The sequence below is a fragment of the Podarcis filfolensis genome (assembly GCF_964270895.1).
Source record: "Podarcis filfolensis genome assembly, chromosome: 6".
Taxonomy (NCBI): domain Eukaryota; kingdom Metazoa; phylum Chordata; class Lepidosauria; order Squamata; family Lacertidae; genus Podarcis; species Podarcis filfolensis.
In genome coordinates this window covers 23,773,785-23,786,833 of record NC_139609.1, presented here as the reverse complement: position 1 = coordinate 23,786,833, position 13,049 = coordinate 23,773,785, and the positions used below count along the sequence as shown (strand labels likewise).

The 13,049-nt window shown below is 45.3% G+C and overlaps 1 protein-coding gene across 8 annotated transcripts in view; it reads right to left on the bottom strand.

Annotated features, from left to right (window-relative positions):
- Positions 1 to 13,049, bottom strand: part of CDC14A (cell division cycle 14A) — a 99,640-nt gene that overhangs the window by 63,136 nt on the left and 23,455 nt on the right. For all 8 annotated transcript variants that reach the window (XM_083620448.1, XM_083620453.1, XM_083620450.1 and 5 more), the window contains 2 exons: positions 3,373 to 3,439; positions 939 to 1,001 (listed from right to left, as the gene is read on the bottom strand). In XM_083620448.1, coding sequence (XP_083476574.1) covers positions 939 to 1,001; positions 3,373 to 3,439 — 130 coding nt within the window. The remainder of the gene's footprint in view (positions 1 to 938; positions 1,002 to 3,372; positions 3,440 to 13,049) is intronic.

The window sequence follows — 13,049 nt, the reverse complement described above, 5'->3', positions numbered from 1 at the left end:
AAAAACTTGACCAGACATGTTCTAAATGCACATTCTCAAGTACTCTCTTCAAACAACAATGTTTCAGACTTAGAACACATAAAATACTGTGCAAGGCAAATAGAAGTGACATTACTTGCCCAGTAAAATGACGCAGCAGTAAACCTGAGGCATGCAATAGCCATTACTCACGACTCCACAAGCTAAAAACCAGGTAGACATAAGTAGCATTTAACACTGGTCAACTACCCTAAGAATACATTTCCCTTTTCGGATTAAGTGAAGAGAAAACGAGAAGAGAAGGAGTCCCCCCCCCCTTATATTGAGAACTCATTTTTTTAAAGGATGGCATTTGCACAGTACCATGCAATAGAGATCCTCTAATTCAGGAGTGGGCAACCTAAGCCCCGGGGGCCAGATGCGGCCCAATCGCCTTCTAAATCTGGCCCACGGAGGGTCCGGGAATCAGCGTGTTTTTACATGAGTAGAATGTGTCCTTTTATTTAAAATGCATCTCTGGGTTATTTGTGGGGCCTGCCTGGTGTTTTTACATGAGTAGAACGTGTGCTTTTATTTAAAATGCATCTCTGGGTTATTTGTGGGGCATAGGAATTCGTTCACCCCCCCCAAAAAAAAAATAGTCCGGCCCACCACATGGTCTGAGGGACAGTGGACCAGCTCAAGGCTGAAAAAGGTTGCTGACCCCTGCTCTAATCAAATTATAGGTGGATCGTGCCATGGCGCTCAGCAGCCTTTCACTTCTTTGTATTTGCTCTTTTACTGAAAAAGAAATGCATCAATAACTGGAAGGTAATTGGGAAAGAAAGCAGCAATGCACCAATTATGCGGCACCTACAATTTAGGAAAAACCCAAGCTTCGCCACAAAGCAGAACTACGTGTGCTTAATAAGTGCATGCTGAAACTCAGGCAAACTATTCAGTTCAGAAGACGCACAAACCTCATAATGCTCATACTCATCTGCATCAAATGTCTTGAAGTCAATAAATCCATGCTGTAAGGCCTAGAAAGCAAAAAAAGTCAAGTTCACAGGCAACCACCCAAAGGACATTTTGAACCATTTAAATCTCAATGAGCACCGAGCTGGTCAAATATATGGGACAAAAGGAAGGCAGTTTTCATAGGATTTTTTCTTGGTTTTTTTTAGGAGTCTCCCTTGTCTCCTCTATTACTTGCCTTAGCCACTGAACCTTTAAACTATAGCAATTAAGTTAAACAGATTTATCTTTGGGGTTCAGTTAGTAAAGCAAGAAATGAAAATATCTGTCTATGCATTTGATGCATCTCTAAGGACACTAATCAGAATAATCAATTGTCCCCATATTCCCAATTTTGTTGAACTGTAATATACTTTCTGGTTGTAAGACATACCATCCTATCCAAACGATCTGGAATTAATCTACATGAACTGTAGATAGTATTGTTAAAAACATTCTGTTCCTGATACTAATACAGTGGTACCTCGGTTTAAGAACAGTCCTGTTAACAAACTATTCAGTTTACGAACTCTGGAAAACTGGAAGTAGTGTCCTGGTTTGCAAACTTTACCTCGGTCTAAGAACGGTGGAAGGGCACAGGCCATGGGAAGCTTCATTAGGGAAAGCGTGCCTCAGTTTAAGAACAGTTTCGGTTTAAGAACGGACTTCCGGAACAGATTAAGTTCGTAAACTGCGGTACCACTGTATACAAATTAAATATCTAGCAAATTATTTTCAAAAGAACAGACACAAATCAAATAGTTCAGTAGGATCATCAGATATTATTAAAAAGAATCAATGAAAGATTTAAATTGCTAGATTATTATTCCTTTATGCTGGCTAGGTAAGAGATTTGAAAAAAATGGATCTATTACTATATCTATCTATCTATCTCTATATTTACAATTAACCATTAGGGCATGATTGAGCTATTTTACAAAATTCATCTCTAATAATAATAGTAATAATAATAATGATAATGATAATAATAATTTATTATTTCTACCCCACCCATCTGGCTACGTTTCACAGCCACTCTGGGCAGCTTCCAACAAAAGATTAAAAATACATTAAAACATCAGTCATTAAAAACTTTCCTAAACAGGGTTGCCTTCAGATGTATTCTAAAAGTCAGATAGTTGTTTATCTCTTTGACATCTGATGGGAGGGCATTCCACAGGGCGGGCGCCACCACCGAGTAGGCCCTCTGCCTGGTTCCCTGTAACTTTGCTTCTCGCAGTAAAAGAACCTCCAGAAGGCCCTCAGAGCTGGACCTCAGTGTCCGGGCAGAACAATGGGGGGTGGAGATGCTCCTTTGGGTATACTGGGCAGAGGCCGTTTAGGGCTTTAAAGGTCAACACTGACACTTTGAATTGTGCTTGGAAACGTACTGGGTACCTATGGTATGGTAAATATACAAGAGCTGCTTACAAAGCATTATTTAGATCTAAATGATGTGGAGAAGCAGCATTAGCAAATATTATTTTTTATCATTATACTTCTAACAAGGCAATGATAAGGCTGTTGGTTTCTGTTGGATAACATTAGAAGCACAGAGCAGGATGAGCTGAAAATGCATTTTAGTTAATTTATTCTGGTTTCCGAAAATCAGAAACATTGGGCCCTATACTTGGAGAGACAGCTGAAATTACACTGAATGTATGGTATATATTAAAAGCTTAAATGCAGGGAGCAATCCTAACTCCCAGTCAAGAGAGCACTGGGGCTGAATGGAGTTGTGGAGCCACCACTGTATATAAAAAGCCTTGCCACTCATGCCATCCCGAGCAGTGGTGGTTGTGATGCGGCAGTTATTTTACCTAAAAAGGATAAAGGTTCTGATATAACCCGCCCGAAACTGACTTCCTGGGGAGTTGCTGGGAGGGAAGGGAGGAAGGAAGCAAAAACCTGAGACACTGTCACGTGTATGGATGCCACATCTAATGTCAGAGTGGGTTAATATAGCAGCTGATAATATAGCAGGGCTAGCTGATATAGCAGTTTTGTCGCTTTGTCCAATGAGGGCATCCACTATAGGTCACTACAAAAAAATCTGCTAAAACTGAATAGTGCACCTGTCAGCAGTTCAGAGCTCTAGCAGTTTGAAAGCACACCAGTGCAAGTAGATACCACTGTGGTGGAAGGTAAACGGTGTTTCCGTGCACTCTGGTTTCCGTCATGGTGTTCCATTGAGCCAGAAGCTGCTTAGTCATGCTGGCCACATGACTCGGAAAGCTGTCTGTGGACAAATGCCAGTTCCCTCGGCCTGAAGAAAAATGAGCGCCACACCCCATAGTTGCCTTTGACTGGATTTTAACCATCCAGGGGTCCTTTACCTTTTTACCTGCATGTGCCTTAGGATATGATTTCTCTTTCAAATGCATTTTGTGACGTTACCTTTTTTATTCCTTGTAGACAATCCAGAATAGTTAGATTATATGTACTGTTCCCAAATGAGGCATCCCTATGAAAAGAGAAATATCAGCATATTCCAGATAAATACAAAAACATCTACCTATCATACCCCATTTTAGTAAATGGCAATATTTTAAATTTCTGAAATTTGAACCTCAGCATGAAGGTTACACATGAAAACACTTCTACACACAATTCTCCTCAATTTATTGATGGTAAGTTCATCTAAAATGTTAATAGGATGAACTCAAATAGAAAGTAATTGATTTTTATTATTGATTATTAGCTACATGTATACTTTGTATACCATGTATACAAGGAAGCACACATGTTTCTCCTGCATTGCACTCAGCTTTACCGTAACATCAACCCTATGAGGTAGGCCAGCCTGAGAGAGAGAGACTGGCCGAAGGTCATCCAGTGAGCTTCATGGCAGAGTGGGGATATTCACCTTGGTCCCCTGGCCTCAGTCCAGCACCTTAGTCATTGCACTTCTGGCTACTTAAATACAATTCACGCTTCTGGAATTAATCCTACAGACACCTTTCAAGTGTATTTTACTGCTACTATTTTAAATCACAGTTCCCTCCAGAGACTGAATGGAACACGATGCAAAAGAAAGCTGAAGGCAGAAAGAAGAGAAGGTAAATGGTGCTCCCCCAAACCAGCTTTTCAGACTATTATATTCACTATATGTTCCCGGATTAAGAAATAGGTTTTGTTTGTTTGTTTGTTTCATAAGATTCTATGAAGCCTTACACATATATGAGACTACTCAAAATCGGGACTATACATAGCACACAGGACTAGTATTTCAAATTACAATTAAGATGATAGTTCTCCGCTTCTCTATGTATACTTCACCACTCCTCAGCATTTAAAATACTTATGCAAAAAAAAAAAAAAAAGGGAGTATAACACTGAAGACAAAAATGGAGCATAAAAATAATCTGAAACAGTATCTTCCTAAATGTTTGGCAATTCTACTTAAAATGGATACTCCACAGACTTTGCTTGGACTATTTCCCCCTCGTTTAAATAGATATTAATAAATCTAGGGTGGCCATCGCAACTGGGAAATTAGAACTACAATGTAGATAGCAGTTTTGGCTGTGCTTCACCGGATCAGCACAAATAGCTGGGAGAATAATTCACTTTCAACTCTAATTTCAATACTCTGCAGTTTTCCATTATAAGTATTCTTAGATATGTCTGAATGTGCACCCACACCCCTGACCTCTAAGAGGGCTATTTGCATCTTCTCCCTGACACACATATATTACTAACTGCTACAAAAGAAGAAGCGATAGGAACCAAGTTAAAGAGAAACCTTGGCCGTGCACTGCAGAATATCCATTGACAATACTATTTAATGAGGTTTTTGTAATACTGTATTTAGAATATGTATGGCATTTATCTGGAAAGTCTATTCACACAAACAGCAGAAGCAAGACTTTTGCTAATGCACCATATGTTGGCTACTGAAACTTAGTCCGTACATAATGCTTGCCTGAAACGTTTGCGTGGGAAAAGTCAAACGGACGACATGACCTCCTGAGCTTTGAGAATCCAAATCTAAATATAGATTCCTGTTTAATCATTCATCATTCAGCGACGCTTTACTGTGTTTTGGACAGTCTAGCCAGGGCTAGTTAAAGAAGAAAAAAGGCTAGATACTTGCTAAGAAACCAGTATTAGTCTGAAAGCCTATTATTATAATTATGACTGTATTATCGTACAAAGAACCTAACATTTTCTAAGACAGGGATTGTCTGTAAAAGATAATCTAACAGATAAAATAACAAATGGGAAAAAGGATGGTGAGGGGAAAGGAAGGCAAGTATTGGAGCAACTGCTTATTCACTCCAACGAAATTAACAGGCCTTAAGTTAGATATGGACATTGATTTCAATAGGCCTACTCTCAGGGCCGGATTTAGGTTTGATGAGGCCCTGAGCTACTGATGGTAATGGGGCCCTTTATATGTCCAGCTGTCCTTTCCCCTTTAGTTGCCATAATACGGCTAAGGCAAGCAATGCTAAAAGAATTAAGAAGTATTTTAACCACACTAGCTAATGGAGGATGTTGTAAATTCAAGGGAACCTGAATTTGCAATAGGCAATGATTGGATGTTTAATGCAAAATCTGAATGCCAGATGTGCAAGGAATCCCAGATGTGTGAAAGCAGGCTGCAATTACTCTCAAGAAGGAAAAGCATAACATGCACATTCTCTGATGCACTCTGCAAGGCCGACGTAAAAAGCGTTACTTGATTAATCACGAGTTTTAATCAGATCTGCTTATGAATAATACAACTCTCTCGGGGGCGGGGGGGGGATGGCTGTGTTCAGACAATTGTGTACCAGCTTCTAAGCTGCTATATAAAGGTCTCTAACAACCATCAAGTCAGCTGTCCTGACAGGAAATGCCCTGGACATGGTCAGCTGATCTGCTCCTGGAGTTGATGGGATTTGGAGGCAAAGGGTGCTTCCAGGAATGGCCTGCTCTTTATCAAGAACCAGAACCACCAGTAACATCAGCGAGAAGTTGCTGCCATTATAGACAACCAGATTAATTTATAATTATTATTATTCACACTCAGGCCTTTATACAATAAAGCCACAAAGCAACTTGATAATCATTTGTCAATTGTACCGAAACCATTTCTTGAAAGTATGCCATCCTATTAATCAATTGATTTTTTTAAAAGATACAATTGATTCCCCCCCCCTTTTTTTCTTTTTTACTAAACATGGCAGCTCTAGGGCCAAAGCTGAGCTTTCTCGAGTACCAGGTTCCAGATCTGCAACAACGTTGACCTTGAAATAAAACTCTGGGTAGGTAATTTGTGTTTTAATCTGTTTTTGTAGTTTATTGCTGGTTTTAATATTTTGATTTCTTTTATATTCTTGCTGTTAATTGCTAGTAAATTTATCTTTTTATAAACCGCTTTGAGGATTTTTTACATTTCAGAGGTGTATAAAGTTTATGAAACAAAATAAACAATATTCAATGTGAACCGTTAACTTGAATACTCCTCACATCACATTTTAACACAAGTGTGTGCAAAAGAGAATACCTTCTATATTTTTTCATATGATAATTTCTACTGGAATGTAATAAACCCAAGTGTTTAAAGGCTTCAGTTACTGCTGTTTGATCACTATCATGTTTTGCTCTTCTGCTTAATTGCGTGGTCCACTCAGTTCAGCATCTTGAGGACCTGTCAGCTTTCACTGAAAAAAGCAAATTTCTGGGGCTTATAACTGCAAAGACAGCCAATGGCTGGAGAAACATCACACCCCAACAGATAGGGTAAGAACAAACAGTCTCCTGTTTTCTATGAGTAAGGGTGGGAAACAGACCTGTGTATATTTTCAAGGTTTAAAACCCAGCAGAATCCAGCTTCTCTTGGCATATGATGTATCATCCTTGGTGCTGAATTTCAGCTTTAGAGAACAGTATATACAAAGGCCCTAGCCCCAGGCCGACTGGTATATTATGGCAACAGTGCTCTCACAAGCACAAGCCCTGACTCTGTGCAAGGTGCTACTAAGATTGCTGCAGATTCTGTGCCTAGGTAGCGGAAAGTGAAGTGGAAAAGGGGAATTTTCTTCCTGAAAGCTGTTTTTTCTAGAAACCTCGTACCACCTTTACACTTTCTTTCAGCCGTTCCATTCCCACTTGCATGTAAATACTGGCTTTATCCCTCTGTGTACAATAAGCCCTTTATTCACGAAGTCTGATTACAAGGCACCTAATACTGCTGCCCAGATACCAAGTCCATGTTTTATATTGTAGTGAGAGATCTTATCCTTTGTGGGTAAATCCTTATTCCTACTGACAACTTATTCTCCTGAAGAAAGACTGAACGTATATTCAAGATTTCAGACACTACAAACCTATAAGCCGGGGGTAGAGAACTTCAGGCCTGGAGCGGGGGGACACACACACAAATGTGGCCTCCCAGGGCTCTCTCCAGCCCCCATGACTTTCTCTAGGTCTCATCCACCAATGGCCTGACTTCACATCTTCTTCCTTCCTTCTTTTTGCCTGGCTAGAATGTGACATTCAACCCCCAAAACAACTTCTGCTTGCCTTAAAGAATAGAGTGAGGTAGGTGTGTGTGTGTGTGTGTGTGTGTGTGTAAAAACTAGTCTACTTTAGGTAAATATAATATTTACATTTACTGCTCCTCCCATTTTTGTTTCTGCTCCATCCACCATTGGCATGCAGCCTTGGAAAAAAGGTTCCCCAGCACTGCTATAAGCTATCATTCACTTGGTACGTAGAGTCATACCTCAGATTGAAGTTGCTTCAGGTTGGGCGTTTTTGGGTTGCACTCCGCGGTGACCTGGAAGTAACGGAACACGTTACTTCCGGGTTTCGCCGCTCGTGCATGGACAGACGCTCAAAATGACGTCACGCGCATGCGCAGAGGTGGCAAATCGCGACCCGCGCATTGCGTTCTGCTCTGGATGCGAACGGGGCTCCGGAACAGATCCCGTTCGCATCCAGAGGTACCTATGTATTTATTTTTCCAGCAACTGGCATTTGGAAGCATACTGTCTCCAAGCACGGAGGCAAAGCGTAGCCATTGTGGTTAGCAGCTACTGATAGCCTTCTCCTTCGTCAATTTGTCTCGCCGTCTTTTAAACCCATCCCAGTTGGTAGCCAAAACTGCCTCTTGTGGGAGCAAATTCCATAGTTGATGGGCTGTGTGAAAAAAGCGCTTTCTTTTGTCTGTCCCAAATCTTCCAACACTCAGCTTCGTTGGATGACCCCAAGTTCTGGCGCATGGGTAGGAAACTAAGGCCGGGGGGGGCGGATCCGGCCCAATCGCCTTCTAAACCCAGCCCATGGATGGTCCAGGAACCAGTGCTTTTTACATGAGTAGAATGTGTCCTTTTATTTAAAATGCACCTCTGGGTTATTTGTGGGGCCTGCCTGGTGTTTTTACATGAGTAGAATGTGTGCTTTTATTTAAAATGCATTTCTGGGCTATTTATGGGGCATGGGAATTTGTCCCCCCCCAAAAAATAAAATATACCATATTTTTCGTCCTATAGGACGCTCCATCCCATAGGACGCACCTACCGTATTTTTCGCACCATAGGACGCACTTTTTCCCTCCTAAAAAGCAAGGGAAAATGTGTGTGCGTCCTATGGAGCGAATGCAGGCTTTCACTGAAGCCTGGAGAGCGAGAGGGGTCGGTGCGCACCGACCCCTCTCGCTCTCCAGGCTTCAGGAAGCTATCCGCTAGCCATGGGAGACCCAGCTCTCCCACGGCTAGCGGAGTGCTGCATTAATCCGGAAGCTTGGGGCGTGCGGAGCTCAGCGCGCCCCAAGCTTCTGGGTGCCGGCAAGGTCTCCGCTAGCCGTCTAGCGGAGACCTTGCCGGCACCCAGAAGCTTGGGGCGCGCTGAGCTCCGCACGCCCCAAGCTTCCGGATTAATGCAGCACTCCGCTAGCCGTGTCTAGGCTGCGGATGGTAGCCTGCTTCCCGGAGCGTTGGGCGCCCTGAAAGCAGAGCACCCGGCGCTTCGGGAACACATCCGCAGCGTGGGGAGCCTTGCAGGAGTTCCCCACAGGGCTCCCCACGCTGCGGATAGCAGCCTGCCGCCCGGCGGGTGGGGCGCCCTGAAGCAGAGCGCCCCTCCCGCCAGGAGGACATCTGCAGCGTGGGGAGCCCTGCAGGAGTTCCCCGCAGGGCTCCCCACGCTGCGGATAGCAGCCTGCCGCCCGGCGCGAGGGGCGCCCTGAAGCAGAGCGCCCCTCGCGCCAGGCAGACATCTGCAGCGTGGGGAGCCCTGCAGGAGTTCCCCGCAAGGCTCCCCAAGCTGCGGATAGCAGCCTGCCGCCCGGCGCGAGGGGCGCCCTGAATCAGAGCGCCCCTCGCGCCAGGCAGACACCCGCAGCGTGGGGAGCCCTGCAGGAGTTCCCCGCAAGGCTCCCCAAGCTGCGGATAGCAGCCTGCCGCCCGGCGGGTGGGGCGCCCTGAAGCAGAGCGCCCCTCGCGCCAGGCAGACATCCGCAGCGTGGGGAGCCCTGCAGGAGTTCCCCGCAAGGCTCCCCAAGCTGCGGATAGCAGCCTGCCGCCCGGCGCGAGGGGTGCCCTGAATCAGAGCGCCCCTCGCGCCAGGCAGACACCCGCAGCGTGGGGAGCCCTGCAGGAGTTCCCCGCAAGGCTCCCCAAGCTGCGGATAGCAGCCTGCCGCCCGGCGGGTGGGGCGCCCTGAAGCAGAGCGCCCCTCGCACCAGGCAGACATCTGCAGCGTGGGGAGCCCTGCAGGAGTTCCCCGCAAGGCTCCCCAAGCTGCGGATAGCAGCCTGCCGCCCGGCGCGAGGGGCGCCCTGAAGCAGAGCGCCCCGCGCGCCAGGCAGGCATCAGCCAGCCCCACAAGCTCGGGGGACAGCAGGGAGGGGCAGCGCCACCATCCCGCTGTTCCTCGACCTGGTTCGGTTTCCCTGACCTGCTTTTGGGGGGGAAATAAAGGGAAATTTTTTTTCCTTTATTTCCCCCCCAAAAAACTAGGTGCGTCCTATGGGACGGAGCGTCCTATGGTGCGAAAAATACGGTAGTTTTTTTGGGGGGGGGGATAAAGGGAAAAAAATTCCCCTTTATTCCCCCCCCAAAACCAGGTCGGGGAAACCGAACCAGGTCAAGGAGCAGCGGGATGGCGGCGCTGCGCCTCCTTGCTCTCCCCCGAGCTTATGGGGCTGGCCGATGTCTGTCCGGCGGGCGGGGCGCTCTGCTTCAGGGTGCCCCTCACGCCAGGCGGCAGGCTGCTATCCGCAGCGTGGGGAGCCCTGCAGGGAATTCCCCAGGGCTCCAACACGCTGCGGATGTCTGTCTGGCGCGAGGGGCTCTCTGCTTCAAGGCGCCCCTCGCGCCGGGCGGCAGACTGCTATCCGCAGCGTGGGGAGCCCTGCGGGGAACTCCCACAGGGCTGCCTAGGCTGCAGATGTGTTCCCGAAGCGCCGGGTGCTCTGCTTTCAGCGCGCCCGGCGCTCCGGGAAACAGGCTGCTATCTGCAGCCTAGACAGCCCTGCGGGAACTCCCGCAGGACTCCCTAGGCTGCGGATGTGTTCCTGAAGCCTGGAGAGCGAGAGGGGTCGGTGCACACCGACCCCTCTCGCTCTCCATGCTTCAGCGAAAGCCTGCATTTGCCCCATAGGACGCACCCAGATTTCCCCTTCATTTTTGGAGGGGAAAAAGTGCGTCCTATAGGGCGAAAAATACAGTAGTCCAGCCCCCCACAAGGTCTGAGGGACAGTGGACCGGCCCCCTGCTGAAAAAGTTTGCTGACCCCCATTCTAGCGTTAAGAGAAAAAGGGAAAAACTTTTCTCTATCTGCTTTCTCCATCTCATGTGTAATTTTACACCCTTCTGTTGTGTCACTATTTCTTGCCTTTTCTCAAAAGTAAGTAATGAACATCTGGGGGGAAAATAAATAAAAGTTATGCAGGAAGGTCCTGTTTAGGTAAAATTATCTTTATAGCAGTCAGTGTCGCCGCCCCCCCCCCCCCGGCATAGGGGTGTGTGTGACACTATGGGAGGAATTTTAGCAACTCTATCAAGAAGCTGGATGGTCCTGATTTTTAAACACTGAAAGAGCCACATAACACCATAAAAAAACCAAGGGAAGACTTTGCAATTACAGAGGTAGTCTCGTTGTTTCTAGAAGCTTTCCTATCAAAAATTTACCTGCCAATACTAATGCAATGTTTTTTCGAAAGGAAGCTTTCAGAAAGACTTGTCTTTATTTTCCTTTGCATAGGAATCCAGCAAGTTCAGGCAAGCCCAGAAAGTCTTTGCCATATACTATTAACAAAGCTGTGGCAACACCATATATCCCTTCCACAGCAGCAACTGTCACTATAGACTACCCTTGCAAACAAATGCTTTCACGTGCCAAACATTCTCTAATGCTGTACACCATTTGTGTATAGTGATCTTTTAAAGTATGTGCTTTACTAAACTCTTGCAATGAAGTCAGCCTTAAATATTCCCCGTCCTACTTTTGAAAGAAATGCACCTACCAATGCCAAGTTTCAAGTTAACCGTCATTTCTCTCATGTATAAAATGAGTGTCTACAAAGAGAGATATAAAACTTACCAGCACATATATTTTTTATCCAGGAACCACAGGGTAAAGTGTCAGTCCCTATAAAACCAATGGCCATACCATTTGTGGTTTACAAACTGTGGGCCGCCAGTGGTTTGTGAGCTTTATTCAGGTAGCCAACGGCGTGTCTGGATTTGTGGATGCACATCCACTGCACTGAATATTGATTGTTAATTGTATTCTCACTGTGTCTTTTATTTCTTAGGTTGTATTGTATTTACAATTCAAATTCTATGGAATTACAAATGACACAGCAAGCAGAGAAACCATTAAGTGGTTCACTAAGACCCCAAATGGTGGTGGTGGTGGGTTTGGAATAAAGTAAAAATAAAGTTATGGCATTTCACCAAACATTTAAGAAAACAATCGGGTGGTATTAGACTAAGTTTTACTCAGAGAAATTAATGAACGTTACTAAATTAGATCCATTAATTTCAATAGGTCTACTCTGGGTAAAGCTTAGTTCAATACTACCCATAATTTCACTCAAGTTTTAACCACCAATCCCCACCCCGCAACTCATTGATTTGCGTGTGCATAACTGCTTTAGGTTGGTGCTAAGACAAGCTCTACCAGAAATGCAACCAACCTCAGGCAGCAGATGCTAGGGGCCACCCAAGCTGTTCTGTACCCATTAGGTACCCACTACTGCCCTCAAGTCAAGTGGAGGATGCTATGCAATGACTAGTGTTGAAGAAAGATTAAACTGCCAGTCCAGCCAGCTTCTCTATGTGGAATTGGGAGTGGGGGCCACCTTGTCCTTTGCTTTAGGCAGCAAACTGCACTGGGTAAGCCATGGATAGCACAGACATAACATTCCAGATATACTTTAACATGATGAAGCAATGCTCTCTTGCCTGCTGTTAAAGTTGACCAGACTGGTGGGTACCAGGGACTTCCCTGTGGTGGTCCCACACCTGTGCAATTGCTGTGAACTCTGTGGGTCCCCTCTTGTGGCCTTTAAGGAGATTCAAAGATTTCTATATGCCACCAAGCCTTTTATTGACAATTATATCTGTCACTCTTTCTATTCAAATGCCCCTCGCTGTATTGTTACGATACTCCATTGTTGTATTGCTTTTGACATTTTAATTGTAAACCACCTTGTGAGAGTTTGCCTTAAAGAGGCAGAGCGGAAATAACTAAAATCAAGAGTTTTCTGAATGAGTGGAAGTGACTGCTTTGGAAGACACCCATGGCTTCCAATTGGGACAGGAAGGACAGCTGTGTGTACACCTATTTCCCGATACAGCTTGGTCCTTTTCTGCTGTCAATGTTTACTCAGCTGTTGTAGCCTGGGCCGGCCACAGGTGATTGTATCTGGCACCACTGGAATGCGGAGAGGCAGAGACAAGGGAGCACTGGGGAGATTCGGCTGAACCTCCCCTTATTGCAGTCTACTGGCAGTCTCAGTCACTTGCATAGAAAGCAATTCGCTTGTGGCAGACTCTCCTCAGTGGTTTGTATTGCCTAATGAAGGGGCAAAAGCTAAGCAGAAAAACTGGAGGTATGCACTTCCATATATGAAA